This window comes from Larimichthys crocea, chromosome XXI (genome assembly GCF_000972845.2).
Source record: "Larimichthys crocea isolate SSNF chromosome XXI, L_crocea_2.0, whole genome shotgun sequence".
Lineage (NCBI taxonomy): Eukaryota > Metazoa > Chordata > Actinopteri > Sciaenidae > Larimichthys > Larimichthys crocea.
This window is the reverse complement of record NC_040031.1, coordinates 16,072,800-16,088,407: the sequence shown is the minus strand read 5'-3', so window position 1 is coordinate 16,088,407 and position 15,608 is coordinate 16,072,800. Positions and strand designations below refer to the sequence as shown.

Below are 15,608 nucleotides of genomic sequence, written 5' to 3'. Positions count from 1 at the left end.
TGTAGGATTCAGTAAATTCTTATGGACTAACTGGCTGTGAAAGCCATTTAGGAATAAATGAGTCTAAGTGACTAAATGCAGGTTTAGGAGTAAAGTGCACTCACCACTAGAGCAGTCCAGTCCGCCCCATCCAGGCTCACACTGGCATGTATCAGGAGACACACAGCGACCATGGACACATTCCTCTGTACAAAGAGCTGAGACACACAGAGATGTTCCCTCATCAGTGTAGTGTACAATTGAGTTGACACACACATTCACACACACAAGCAAAGTGTAAAACATCATTAAACCACCAATTAACAGCATAATGAAAAGCACCAAGATAACAGCTGAAAGAAAATGGGCCATAAAATTGGACACTCAATATCTCTCTAATACCATCAAGGGACTAAATCTTAACCATGGCATTCATATTTAACATCCATCTCCACTACTTGACGCTGCGCTAAATGATTTTTTTAGTAGATTGAGTCTTTGGTCAACATCTCCGTCTAGCACATGGCTTTACTTCCCGCAATGAGCTGTTATCAGCAGGCGGAGCCATGAAGGAACAAGCTGTAAATCCCTTCTAATTTGATCAGCTAGTGCTTTGTCATATAGTGATGCTTTAATGTAGCAGGTCCAGGCACACTGCAGTGTTTACTAAGTGCGCAGTTTTCTTGATCATTCATATTGAGCAACACAGCACCCAATTGATTGGGTCGACATCAGTATGCCTGGGAGCATGCTCACAAGAGTTGGAGGTTTGGTTCAGCTGGATAATAAAGTGACCTACATGGAGTTTTTTTTGTTGTTTTTTTTGCCACAGTGCCAGTTTTTTGTATGTGTATGAAGCCAAGAAAGAAAAGCCTAAAGAAATGAGCACTTAGAGCATGAATAAATCTGTGGCAGCCAAGGTCATATGGGCAGCAGGGTTAAGACAGACAGGCTCTTATCTAAGGAATGAGACAGTCAGGCCAATATGAAGAGAGAGAAACCCCGCCTGATGGGAATCAGCAGTCCACTAACACGGCCTGTGGAGGGATGATACACAGTCCAAGGGCAGTAAAACAGACAGCCTTAACTGATCAGACCTCATCCAAAACCTCATCCAAGTTCTGGTTCTGTTGTTCTTTATTTTGTCCTGTTTATGATCAAAAGTGCAGAAAGGGGCAGCAGGACAGCATCTGTGTTTCTTTTTTAAAACAACATAAGCCCTCGGGCAATTTTGCAGCTCTGTGTTCAACACTATGGCGCTCATCCTGCAGGTAGAGAGGTCAGCAAAGAGCTGGATGCATGCCTGAACAGTGCTACTATAGATTATCACTCAATCAGGCTTCGATTAGGATCCACCGCCTGCGGAAGAGGTGCAGCAGAAGAGGAGAAAGAGTAGTGAATCCCAAACACTCAGGAGCCTGCACTAATCGCAGAAATGCTCCCATGGCAGAAATGGTAAACCAGAGATTGAAAGATGATTTAGGGCAGGTTTCTGAGCATCAGTAGGCTGGCAGAAAAAAAATGTCTAATTACAGTAAGACAGCAGAAATAAAGGGTTCAATGTTTGTGCTGACAAAGGGTGAGAAATTGACTACATGTAATCAATGAGTCTACCGTATGCATGTATGTATGTATTCAAACAGAAGAGGAGACAAATTCAATGTCACCACGATGAGTTGGTTTCGTTTACTTTCAATCAGCAAATTCTGATCAGCGAGAACAGGGAAATGCAAATGTGTCACATCCCTTAGAAAAAAAAAAGAAATATGGAAATGAAGTTTTGAATATGGGAGAAAGGATAAAGCACTCACTTCTCCTGAGATCTGAACCGGTGTACTGAAGGGATGGCATAATAAAGTAGGAGGTAGGTCTTTCATTTTAATTGAAATTCATGAATCACTCTGCTTAACTCATGTCTAAGGAATCTGTTGGAAAATTGAGTCTTTCATCTAGATAAAAGGCTAATCTAACTCATTATGCAGAGGTGTTATCAGAACGAGGAACAATGGAACTAATTGGTGATTGTCATGCAGTGTTAATGAATTAAATATTCTTGCCCAGTCATACTACAATCTTTTAAAATGTCTGATAAAATACATCTGTATAGTCTGCATTATTCTCCCTGTTTTTCGGAGAGCTCTGCTGCAGTGAGGAACAGTACAGAACAATTCAGTTTGTTTAGGATTTTTGTAAAGGTGGTGTTTTGTAGAACACTGGTAGTGAAAGTAAAGTGAAATAGAAAATAGATATGTAAAACATTGTGATATAGCTGATAGATAAATCAATCCAAAAGATATGCCTACAGAACATATCAAACAACGCTCTCCAAGCTTCTTCCACATGCCTCCGTCTAACACAGCAATGATTTATTTTAAAACCATGTCTTTGAAGCCTTAAAAAATGCAACAAAGCCAAAATGAAATCAAAGGCACCAAATTCCTTTCTGGAGAAAAAAATCTCATCATCTCCTGATCATCAAAACCCAAATGTGAAATGTGCTAACGTATTTCTGCCTGAAACTTTATGAAGACCTAACTAATTTCGCCGCCAAAGTAATTCATAGAATTATATTGCACCACTGGACAGGCAAGAGTCATGCAGGAGTCATCTGGCCTAAATGTTCTGCAAAAAAAAAAAGTAGGACTCATAGCCCTGCAGAGTCTGTCAGCTTCTGAAGATATTAGGAGCTGTTGTCATTAGCGAGTTCCCCCCGACTTCCTCGTTCACAACTGTAATAATCATGCTTATTAGGAGGGAAATGAGTTCCTCACATCGTCTACATGGGCTAGTTACAGATTAAGGTAATGACACCAGATCAAAGGTCACAGAATTAATAATGAACTAGTCAGAAACTTTGAGCACTAATTAGAGTAACAGATCAAAGTTCAACTTATGGTGGAGAGCTGTGAGAAAATGGAACAATCATATCCAATAGACATGATGAAATAAAAGAACAGACAAATAAATAAATAAAAAACATCCTTGAAGATATTGTTGTCCATTTAGTGTCAGAAGTATTTTTTTTTCCTGATAGTGATTTTGATTCATTCAAGGTCTACACATCCCGAGATTCATTTAACTGCCTTCATTGAAGAACGATGGAAGTGTTGATATGGCGCCATGACAAAAATAAAGAGCAGGCTGGATTAAGAGCCAAATACTCTTAAAGCATTTATGACTTTTAATGAAACAGACATCATGAAAAAATCCACAGAAAACTATCAATACAAAAAAAAGTGTCCCGAAATTGACATCTTGAGTTAATTTGAGGTCAATATACTGTATAATGCCCCCTTTTGTCACTGTATGCAAAACAGCTTGGGGAGTACAAATCTCTTAATCCTGGTAGTGAGAGTGCTAGGATTAAAAGGGGTGAAACAGTTTGCAATGGCAGCAGAAAGCAAAACTGCCCTCTTGGCCCCTATCAACTCAGCCTTCCCACTTCACCTGAAAAAGGGTTAAAGGGGAGGGTAGCTGGAGTTGGTGGAGTTTTCACTCTCAGCCTGACATGGTATCAAAAGAAAAGCATACAAAGGGAAAGGCAGATTTGAAATGCATCTCCACCGTTTGCAGATTCACCGAGTTCACACCCTGAAAAGACTGTTAATGAACAAATAGCTCCATTGACAGTCAAATGGTTAATGAATACATTATTGATCAATCTGCGCCTCCTTCCTCAAGACCCCCGGATAATCACACAGCTCTTTTCTTTGCTGGCTGTCTTCCCGGTGCTCTGCTACCCTGAGGCTAGTAGAGCCTAGACAAGGACATGCTCGGCTGTGGTCAAAGAGCATACCCACATGGCTATAGTCACTGTATCAGTAACTCCCCAATGTTGCAAAAGATCTAGGAAAATATTAAAGCGCGATTCTCATCTCATTTAAAGGGAATAAAACATTAGAGAAGGCGAGAATATCAAAAAAACGTAACTCTCAGAAGCTATATGTTCTGTCTTTATTTGGCCAACATGCAAAAATATTCAGTTTGATGTGCGTGAATAAAAATAGAAATCAATGACCATTAATGAAGCTACAGAAATGACAGTGAAGGATTGTTATCAGCATATTGCTATAGTCCAATTTTAATGGCTGCTACTCTTTTTATGTTATTGAATTCTGGTTTTATGGTGGGTGCTATACCTACTCAGTCTGTAACCAGGACTCTCTCGGCTCGTTAATTTTTCTCATTGTTATACAACTTCGATGAAATTACTCTTGCTGGAAGAGTAAAGCAGAGAGCACAGTAAGCTGTTAAATACGGTGCCTTTGTGTTAAATCATGCTCTATCATCTTAGACTGAGTAAATTCACATGGATGGTGACATTTTAACACAGGTGGTCGTGGTGCTGTTTTATTGGGTGTTTGTGATAAAGAGGATCATACTAAAGTGGAGGCGACAGAGGCAGGCCGAGTGTCAGCGAGCCACCTACACTAACGATCAATCATATTGCCTCTTTTCCTCCAAATGTCTAGCAGACATAGCGTGAAATGTCATCATCAAGGATAAAGGAGTTTAATAAAGGATACTCACGAACGCACAAGTCTCCGCTCTCAAAGTAACCAGGGCAACACTGTGAGCGGCGCCTATACATGGTCCTTACTCCCCGCCGGTAAGCCGTCTTATAGCTGATCCTGTAAAAACATACACCCAGAGACGGTTACGTGATGTGAAGTCTGACCCTTTCTGAAGGGCAGAAAAACATACAAGGTAAAAGTCAGTTGCACCATGACTTTTTGTTGTTTAAGTTCCACAAGAAAAAAAAAATCAAGCCTTTGTAATTTTGTAAAAAACACAACATAAAAATCAGTATTTTGGGGGCGACTCTGTGTACTTATTTAGTTGGATGCCCACTATAAACCTTAATAGAGTAATTAAAACATTTACTGTGAGATGATTACAGTCAGAGGCATCCTGGCTCTGAACACTTCACTGTCCGCCACATTAACAAGGACATTTACTGTGGCACAGACTTGGCTCTGATTTTGGGGGACAGTAAAGGGCGAGTCCCAGATGAAACAAATATGAAGATAAAAAAAGGAGACTGTTCCGAACTTACCTGTGCCTTGTGCATTTAAACCAGTTGAGGATGTCTGTGCATCTGGTATAGTAGATCTGATCAAATGGGTGAGCGTAGGACTCCTGGACAGTCACGGCGTAGCTAAAAGACAGAAATGTTAAGGCACCAGAGGTGGAAAGAAGCAGTGTACTTGAGTGGAGGTAATTTTGGGGTGATTTTACTTTACTTGACAGCAGCTCCACTACATGTCAGAGGGAAAATAGTGTACTTTTTGTGCCACTACATGTATCAGACAGCTGTTTCAGATGAAGATATCACATTAAAGAAAAACTTGATAAGCTAATTGATTTCCAAACTTTTTGATTTGTGACCTTTACCCTATTAACCTTAACCCTATTTCCCCACTAAACCTTCAGATGAATTTTACTTAAATAACTGTGTGAGGCCCAAAATAGTCAAGGTATTTTCTTTCCTACCCCATTCTTTTTCTCAGATTTATCATGTGGCCAAACCGAGTGGCACCTCTGTGGTTGTGAAGTGAAGTCAATGCCAAAGTGCCAAAAACTGCAGTTTCCTAAAAGCCACTTGAGGCTGGCTACTGGACAAGTCTCTATGTTAAAATGTCCAACTTCACAGCAGAAATAAACATGTTTACAGCCTGGTACAAAAAACAGTTTTGGTCTTTATAGCTAATTTCTTCATTTATGATAACTGTACTGAGGCCGAATTTCTATTGAACTCACCTGTTCAAATTATACGAAAAATTTTAAGGCTTAAAGTCATGCATAATTAACAGCGTGGCTGCTTTGATTGACAGGTGGCTAATTTGAGCACCCACGTGTCATTCAGCCAACCTCAGCTCCACACACGGTCTACGTTTTTGTCCATCTTTAGATTTGCCGGGAGGTGGCAGAGGCAGGACTAGAGGACTGATGGCGGCAGCCAGAGCGACCACACTCAAACTTTTCAACAGCTCTTCAGAAACCTATGGGTGACGTCATAGATACAACGTCTATATTTTATACTGTCTATCGGCTCAACCCAACAAGATTTGGAACCACTGGTCTAAACTATTTAACCAGTATATAAAGTAGTTAAAATGAGCCTTACTATCTAAAACAATAAAATACTACTGACACAATGATTGATCAAATAGTTTTACTTTAATACTTACTTACTTAAATAGTTTATTATAATACTCTGATGATAACATATTTGACTATGGTCCATTTACTTATATTTTTACGTTGTTGTACTGGTTCTTTTACTGAAGTAATGGATCTAAATAATGGTTGGAACACAGATTTTCATGTTCCTTGTAAATGGAAAAAAACAATAACAGCACTGAGGTCTTGTCACTGGATACGGTCCAAATAAAAGTAATAAAATAACTTTGATCTGCAAAGAAAGGACAGCAAAATAAAGGAGCTTTTAGGTGATTCATGTTTATGCAGCCAGGGGCCGTCTGAGGATATTGGAGGACCTCAAAGCCATGAACACAGCTCACTTAAGGAATTCATTTCGATGCCAACAAGGTGGAACCACGATCCCTAAGTACCCTCACCTTGGTCAGGCAATGATCCAGATAATATATCTTCACAGCTTTCTTTCCTCCCCTTTGCATTGAGGATAGAAATTATTCCTGCTTATTTCTCATAAGTGACACTGCCCAGCACAACCAATAATTATTCAGGCTCTATGGCTGTCATGATTGATTGGGATGAGAGTACACTGATCAATTTGCCTGCGTATTTCATTTGAAGCTGCAACTCCTCCCATCTCTCAGAGCTTGGCGACTTGAGCTGTGTGAGATCGATACTGCTGTATGGACTTTGAGAATAGACCTAAAACTTTAGTTAAGAGCATGTACAGCAGGTATACTAAAAAAGTTCCAGGATCGACAATGTCAGTCCCGGGAACTGGGGCTGCTAAACTACAGCAGAGTCTCTTTCAAATCTAAAATTCAATGTACTCTGGTAAACACAAGAGGATAATGCTCACCTCTCCCAATGGCTGCAGACATTAGGGTCATCTGGGTTCAGACTCCATACACTAGCGGTCAAGCCCAGAACAAGCAGCAGGGCCAGCAGGGCAGTAGATGACCCCATTCTTCACTCTGAAGGGGGGACAGGGAAGAAAGATAGATGGTTGTGCTCACTTCTCATAGAGGCCTATTTGTACTGAGTACTGAGTGGGACAGCTCCAGTAATGTAATCACCTTTGAAGTAGCCTAGTTTTTGAAATAGGATTGTCAAACCACATGGCCATGCTTGTTTAAAGGAATAGTTTGACATCTTGCCAGGAATAACATGACAAAAATGACTCAACGCTCTCATGAATGTATAGTAAATATAAAGCTTATATTTAGATTAGATTAGATTAGCATAAAGGCTGGAATTGGTCCTGTTCAAAGGTAGCAAATCCACCTCAACCAACACCTCTAAACCACACTAGATCGTTTGTTTAATGTGTGCAAATAACAGTGTAAAAATGACTTCAATAAGTTTTGATAGGGATTACAGTGTGTGCAGACTAGTTGGGTAATTTCCTACTGAGAACTTTATAGGCTTCACAGCAGTGTGCAAAAAGGGAATGGAGAAAGGCCATGTGCGTTAAAATGTTTGAACTTAAATGAAAGATTCGTGCTTTATGAAATCATAATGTAAATGAAGGAGGGAAAAGAACCAGAGAGAGAGAAGCTGTATGTAAACAAGTGCATGGTTAGTATACATTACTAGCAAGCCATCAGCTAATAGCTTCCCCAGTCATTGTGCAAAGCAAAACTGTTTCCTGGCTGTAGTTTGACATATTGACTGAAACTTACATCAATCAACTCGCTTTTTATCTCGTCTACTTCTTGCATGCTTTTTCCAATGTGTCAAACTGTTCCTTTAAAGTCGTTCTGGAGCTAGGATTGTTAAAATACATGCCCACACTTCTTCTCTCACATATTCTCCTGTGCATTTCTCCTTCAGTAAGACCTTCACATGTGCTCCCCTCAGTATGTGGCTGCAGAGATGAAACCTCCCCGTGACAGTGACAGAGATGCTGATTTGTTTGGACCAGCAGGTTATTTTATTAGATGTATAGGCAAAGGAAGAGCGTGTATGAACAACAGACATGACAGTGATGGATTTGCTACATGTCCAGGTCTTACCTTAGCAAATCACTACCAAAGATAAAGGATGCATAGATGACACATCTGACTGACACACAACATATCTTATACTTTAGGCTAATGCCTGGATGCCATTGGGTGTAGCATAGTTGATACTCTAAAGTATCGAAACAGAAAACTCACACATTGTTGTGTTACAAACACGAAAATACACATAAGGAACTCATCTATATATATTTGTATCACTCAAAGTGTAGCAAATAAATGTAATAGTGTGTTTCCATGTATTTGTGTGCCCTGCATGTGATGCGGTGTGTTATAGAGCATAAGTTCAATATTTCTGAGCGACTGTATCCAATAACACAGGCATTCACATGTTCAGCTAATCTACTGCATTGATAGCCGCATGTAGTTCACTCACGTGAAAGAAAATCAATCAGACCTCCACTTCCTCTAAGTAGCAGTTCATCTGAACAGGCAGAGGTTAAAGTCATGTTCATTTCCTTAACAGGATGATTAATCAAGATACACACGTGTTAAAGGGGTACAGCTGCTTTCATATTCAGGCCCTTCTCTGAAACAATCCTGTTAAATACTACAGGGACTCTGCTTAATTGACTAGAAATTTTTTATTGCCCCTGTGATTAGACCACCACCCTCAGTCATTTCTCTGAATGGCTCTGGAAAAGTGGAATGCCTCATAACTTGTCATGTCACATTTGTCAAAGCTCACAAGTTCTCAGACAAGCTGAGGCCGAGAGGTGATAAAATTAGGATTATCCAGAGCGAATTCTGGCAAGATAGCCAGAACAAGTAGCTAGAGGCATGTGACCTAAAGCTCACCTAATCCTACACCCTGTGGTCCCTGGGTGTTTTTTTGTGGATGTTGAGGGGACTCTGAAAGCACAAAGTGACAGAAGTGCCGCTGTGCCCAGACACACACACACACACTCGCTGGGAGAGGTGATGACAAGTCGCAGATCTGTGGGAGAAAAGAAAAATAATGAGCTTATGATGACACACAGAAGACACATGCTTCCTGGCTTGCTCTCGCACGCATGCGCGCGCACAATCTCATAAATTTCTTATGGGATCAAGAATCTCAACAGGGGTATAGTTCACAAAAGCGGCTCTTGAAAGGCCAATTTACTCTGCACAGCCTCCACATCCGACCACACAATTTTCATTCCCTCCTACCTGGTATCCACGGACATACAAAGTTACACACGGGGATAAAAGCCTACATTAACTCAAGAGATCCTGATACAATGAACTCTGCTCACACTTCAAACACTACAAGTGGCTTGTCCACAATGCAACAAGATCGCGTTATCTGTACTCATTAACAAAGCTTGCACAGGGGTTATTGCAATAATAATGGAGGCATGAACAGAACATTGATGTGTTTGTCATCTCTCTCTCTCTGCACACAGCACTTAATGATGAAGGTCAGAGGGCGGGTTTGAGATTCTTCTGCCCTTAATTTGCTGCAAATTCTGAATTAACAAGCACAACAAAATAATACAGTTGTTTTTGTTCAGGGATAAATAAATAATTCAACATTTTTTCTTTTGCATGTAAACTGTTGCTAAGACACAACAGCTGGGTGGACATTGAGACCTAAGAATGAATTCATTATATCTCCGGCACTCACAAATAAGATCATTTACAAATCTATGTTTAGTAACCAGAACTGAATTTAAATGAACTTACGAAGATAACATCATACTGTTAGTTTACAAAAGTTAGCTAAACTTCTACAACAGCAATCTGTCAGTAGAATGATAGTAACATTAGGATTGGATCAAATTTAGCAGCTTTGGTTAAAAAAAAACAATCATCAATCCACCATAATCTGCAAGCACGACACACGCAGCATACATCTTCATTGTCTAAAGTCGTCAAAACACAAAAGACTGCAGTTATCGTGCAGAGATTTCATAGCAAATCTCGCCCTGTTAAATCTGTTCACAATCTCCTCTACCTTCACTGAGGTATTTGTGTGCAGCACAGCATGTTTCAGGAGAACAGGCTGGTGACTTTAGAATGTCAAGGACAAGAAACTCCTTGATATTTTCTGCCATGTCCTTTGGTGTCGATTTTAACATTTGAATGTTCAAAAGAAGACAGATTCACTTTTAATAATGGTACTGTACACTGGATAAGTGAACCTCTGCTGTTGATTCTGCATACAGCGAGTGTGAACAAAGAGCACAGCGTAGGACAGGCAAATCGGATCAATATGACATTTATCATTTTGGGCTCTCCTGTATGCCTCTGCCCTGTATCTGCCAACATCCACGAAAAGAGTTTGTTTCTGTTTTGACATCAAACGTGTTCAGTTTACACCAAACAAAATGTTCTCCGGAGACCTCATTCCCCCTAAATGAATTTCTCTCCTGTTCCTCGCCACTTTGATTACTGAGACTATGAAACCCTCTCGGTTGCTGTGCTGCTGCATCTGACAAACTGCTGAAATAGCAACATCTTTTAGGCTATTGATGGAGACACAAATGCAAAGCACAAGAGGCAGGATATAGCGTTAAGGTGTATGTGAGGATAAGGACTTCTGAAACTTGAATGAATACATCTGAATCTCATGTGTCTGATGAAAACATTGACATTAATGAGCCAGAGTCACCTATGTCCTCAGTGCTACCTATCAGCAGAGATGTGTGTGATTAAAGTCGTGTGTCTTCAGTGTGTTACTTATTAAAGTGCAATGCAATTAACCATCCTGTCTCCTGGCTGACCAGAACATGCACTCTTACATGAATGATGTTCACCAGGCATGACTGACTGGCACAAGTCAGAAGCTCACCTCCCATCTATAGATCCCAGCTGCTTCTTTGGCTCATCTTAGTGCTGTAGGTGCTCATTTATCACAATGCTCAGTTTCGACTTCCACTGTGTTAATTTACATCTAAATAATGGAAAGCAGTCAACGGAGACATTGCTTGGTATTGCTATCTTGTTCTGCAGCGGCAGAGAGAATGCCTGATCAGTTGTGCACTTCTGTGTGTAACATGTCTTTGCACAATCAGCCTATTATACCTCCCCTAAATTCAAGCAGAGGGTTCATATGCAGTTTTTTATGAGAATTCTTCTAGCCATTCAATCTATTTTGTAATCACTACTGAAGGATTCCCAGAGCAACCTAATTTGGAGTGATCTAAAGGTTACAGGTGTAACTACGCAGCACAGAGTGCCAATGAGATAAGCCCCACTGCTGGCCATCCCTGTCTGCTGCTGGGGGCTGTGAGTCATTAAGAGTCAGGCCTCATTAGAGAGGCCATGGTGTGGTGCATCACAGACACTGCTTCCCCTGGCTTCAGCCACATACCTGAGTGTCTGATGTGTTAGAGGCCAGGAGGAGAGGACAATGACATGTCGGGAGACATGCTGGTGTCTGACAAATGGAGCAAGAAAACAGCACAAAACCAAATCCTGCTGCTACCGGCCGCAAAAAATGTATCTAAAAGCTCCTTGGACAGCATTTACGCACAAGTTGCAACTGCACTGAGTGGTAGAACGCACTGTACTTAAGTATAATTTAGAGGCAAGGGTAGTGTTTTTATTTTCTGCAGTTTACACTTACACCGAACTACATTTAAGAGGAACATTATGTTTCACTCCAGTACATTTAACTACCCAAAAGTATATTGTTAAAAGCTCCACTTTAACAAGCTACAATATTAAAGTATTGCTTTATGCATCAGTGCTAATAATCAGATACTTTATTTGCAGCCCAATGTATATATCATATGTGTTTGGCCTATAGCAGAAATATCACCATTAAGGTATACGTTATCTGAGATGTGCAGATATTAAAACTGTATGAATCTCATATATAATGCAGAAAAACTGCTGGTGGTAATGTGTCGGTGTCACTGCAAAATGTATCCAGCAGTGAATTGCAATTTAGGATACAGTGGCAAAGAGCACAGAGAAAGAGAAAAGAAGCAGCTCTCAACAATGTCACTTAGAATTGGTTGATGATGTTTATGTAAAATTATTCAACATGTTAAAGAATATCTAAATACTAATAAAGTTTTATTTAAAACAAACAAAAAACAAACAAAAAATCTGCAGCCTTCTGGGATTTTTTGTACTGTCAAATGTGCAAAATTGGTGCACAATGCACATAGAACATGTATAAAAATACCATAGCAGTCAGGTTTTAAATATATTATCCAATTATAGTTATCTTCTGTACTTTAAAAGTGTACTTGAGTGCACTTTTGAATGCAGAAAGTATTTTTACATTGTGGTGTTTTTACACAAGTAAAGGATCTAACTATTTCTTCCACCAGACTGTGCTAAAAAAAAATCCATTACACATTAAGTCAGCCTGTTCTGACCTTTATGGCAACAAGAAATCTAGTTAGTGATTTTCTTTTTGTTTCTCTTCATTTCTTGTTTTATTCCTCTCTATATGCACGTCACTTTAAACAGACTAAACACGTGAATTGGCATCAAGTGTATTGAAGTCGTAAAGCCCGAGAGGGTGTTTGTCGCTGCATTTATGGGTATTTCAGTAATGCTGACAGCATGAAGTGCAGCCAAGGCAGCAATGTCTAATACCTGATCTCAGTAAAAATGCACTCCTGGGTACTTTACTTTTTATTACACTTGAATGATTAGGAATGTCAGCTTGACATGATCCAGCTAAGGATTAACTTTACAATCTTTCAATCTCAGACTGGACACTCAATGACTATAATACTGCTTAGTTATGGTTATGGATATTAGCAGTTCAGCTCATTTATGAGGACAGAGGACATAGTGGGTTCACATTATTTTATATAAGAGGGGGGAAAAAATCCACCCTGCTTTAGCTCTGGTCTTTTGCATATGATTTACCAAGCAGAGAGTGAAGATGGACAGGAAGGACAGAAGACAGACGTGCAATATTCATATTATTAGCGTGCACGACATTCATACAGTATGTATGCAGTTTTCAGTTTCCCAGGAGTACAGGTGTACTCAGCCTCCACCGCACTTCACTATATATTGTGCCCCTTATGACATCTTGTATTATAGAATAGAAAATATACAAAAAAAGAAAACCACAAGAAACTATGAGTTTGATTGCTAGTCTATTCACGCAATCAGTCTTATTCAAATCGACTTGAATAATGTCAGGCTTGAGTCATCTTTATTCATGTAAATCTAGCAGAGACACTGATCATAAGTATAACACTATCTATCAAAATAAAACAAAAAATACTGTGTGTTGAAACAAAGAATCAACAGAAAATTATCTGGCAAATATTAGATTTTCTTGGTTTATCAATGTAAGATTCATATATTTGAGTTTTGTTGGGCAAAATATCTGAAGATCCTTTCTTGGGTTTTGGGAAATTAAAAAAAAGAATAAATTATGGGATGAAAATATATTATTTAGTGAAGTTACATTCTCCTGTGTTAAGCCTTCAAATCTACTCAACTTGGTTGCATTGCATTTACGTTTCATCACAAACATGGTGTTTCAAGTCACTTTCCAACTATTAAAGAACTCATGGCCATCCAACCCTCAGTTGACGGCTCTGGTAAAGTTGTGGGAATCATCAGCGATTGGGGAAGTCCCCAGAGAAGATTTAAAACTGGTAAGTTCTTCAGCTGCCGCTGGGCCATCAACAAGCAGTCTTATGAAACTGCTATACACAACAGCATCAACACCAACAACATCAGCTTTCATGATTGTGATTTCCACTTGGAGGTTGAGTCACCTGGGAATATGGGCTGTGCGTCGTTTAACAGAAGCTTAATTCTGGCCACATGGTTTATTCATGTGGCAACCGCTGATATCACGACTCTCATAAATCACGCAGTGCGGCATGCTGGACGTCCACGCGCTCAGACAGGGCTCACTAATCTCAACACCATCTTTCATCTGAATAACCTTGCCTTACCGCAGGGCAGGCCAACACCAGACACAGCCCATTGGAGGGAAGCTCTCTTCGTACTTTTATTCCTTTTAGTCTGGGCACAAAGACTTTCTACAGCCTGTTAGAGCCGACAAACACTGTCCTGTGTGCTTCCAGGCAAAGAGTCGGACTGCTCTCAACCAACAGGCAATAATGAGAAATTGCTTCATGGACATCAGAGGAACTAATCTAGTCTAACGTTAGCTTTATGAATGTAGAATCAGACACACAAGGGAGAAGAGCCATCGAGCCATCTGTTCAGAAGTGGTTCAAAGAAAGAGCAGAAAATCTGCAACTAAAGTGAATAAACATGGCCATAAAACATAGACAATAGAATAGAGCATATAGCAACTTTGCCCTGATTTCTCTCATGGTCTTTCCAGTGTTAAACTTGATAACTTTTTTTGTTATTAATTGGATTTGGGTTCTTATCCACATAGCAAGCACGGTATCTGTAGTCATAAACTTGTCACAATTACCAGCTTTAGGCCTACATTTAATCCAATTAGTGAAACAACACCACTTAATGACCCAACATAACAATGTGTCTGATGTCACATAGCTTTGCCTGCTGCTTAGAATAGTCACTATGTTTCACCCCATGCTTCTAATAACAAACCCCAGGCTATCACAGTGATAGCCAAATGTGTTGCAATGCCCTCTGCGCTACGTCTGTCCTCTCTCCACGGCCTGGCTCTGGCCTCCTGCTGCCTCCAGGAGGAAACACCAGTCAGGCTTCTCCTTGCACCAGTGAGGCTCTCCTTCCCCGCGCAGACAATTATCCACCCTGTGACTGATTGCCAGTAATGAGATCTGCTGGAGAACAGTTGGACATCTTAGGACAAATTAATGTGTGAATATTAGCCTATTGGCCCTTCTGCTCTCTCCCACCAAGAGAACAAAACTGAACTACTCTTATTACTGTACTTTGCAGCTCTGGTCAAGGAAGGACAACCATGCATACTAAACAGCCAAGATGATCATTGCTGTATCCTATAAAGTTAGTGCCTTTACAGACTCAAGCAGAGATGTGGTGTGGACAGAAAAACAAATAAATAAATTAAAAAAGGTGGAGAGAAGAAGGCACTGAGCAGGCAAGTAGGGACGCTAGCTGAGCAGCTCGCCATGAAATGCTGAAACAACAGCACGGCTGCCAGGGCAATTTTACACCCCAATAGTTTCACACCTCAGCCACCAACCCTTTCCAACTCTGAACCTTGTGTCTTCTTTGTGTCTTCATTTATTTTGTGTCAGTGTCCAAGATGTGAGAAGCCAAGCAATGAGAAACTCGTCCCAAATGTCGCAGGGTAAGCGGTGTGTGAAGCAGACAGGGAGAGCGAGGAAGAGAAAAGCCACTGCGCCTGGGTGCACCTTGCTTTCTGTGCAGGCAATGCTCTGAAATCTCAGAGGAGGGTCGATTTTTTTGTGGGGTGTACTGAAATACACTTAGGAAAACAAATAACATATAATTGTTCACAGATCACATTATATGCTGTGGTGGTGTAGGAAGCACTCAAATCTTTTACTTATATAAAAGCGCCAGTAAATTCACTTAAAAAACAAT

General features: G+C 40.2%; 1 protein-coding gene across 8 annotated transcripts in view; it reads right to left on the bottom strand.

The window, feature by feature from the left end:
• megf11 (multiple EGF-like-domains 11) overlaps nucleotides 1–15,608 on the bottom strand; it is a 70,069-nt gene that overhangs the window by 46,807 nt on the left and 7,654 nt on the right. For 7 of the 8 annotated variants that reach the window (XM_019272213.2, XM_019272220.2, XM_019272215.2 and 4 more), the window contains exons 2-5: nucleotides 6,998–7,112; nucleotides 5,036–5,137; nucleotides 4,510–4,610; nucleotides 105–197 (exon numbers count right to left, since the gene is read on the bottom strand). In XM_019272213.2, the coding sequence (XP_019127758.1) occupies nucleotides 105–197; nucleotides 4,510–4,610; nucleotides 5,036–5,137; nucleotides 6,998–7,104 (403 nt within the window). In that variant the 5' untranslated portion in view covers nucleotides 7,105–7,112. Of the gene's footprint in view, nucleotides 1–104; nucleotides 198–4,509; nucleotides 4,611–5,035; nucleotides 5,138–6,997; nucleotides 7,113–8,957; nucleotides 9,066–15,608 lie in introns of those variants that run through there. The other variant, XM_019272214.2, reaches the window with a different exon arrangement.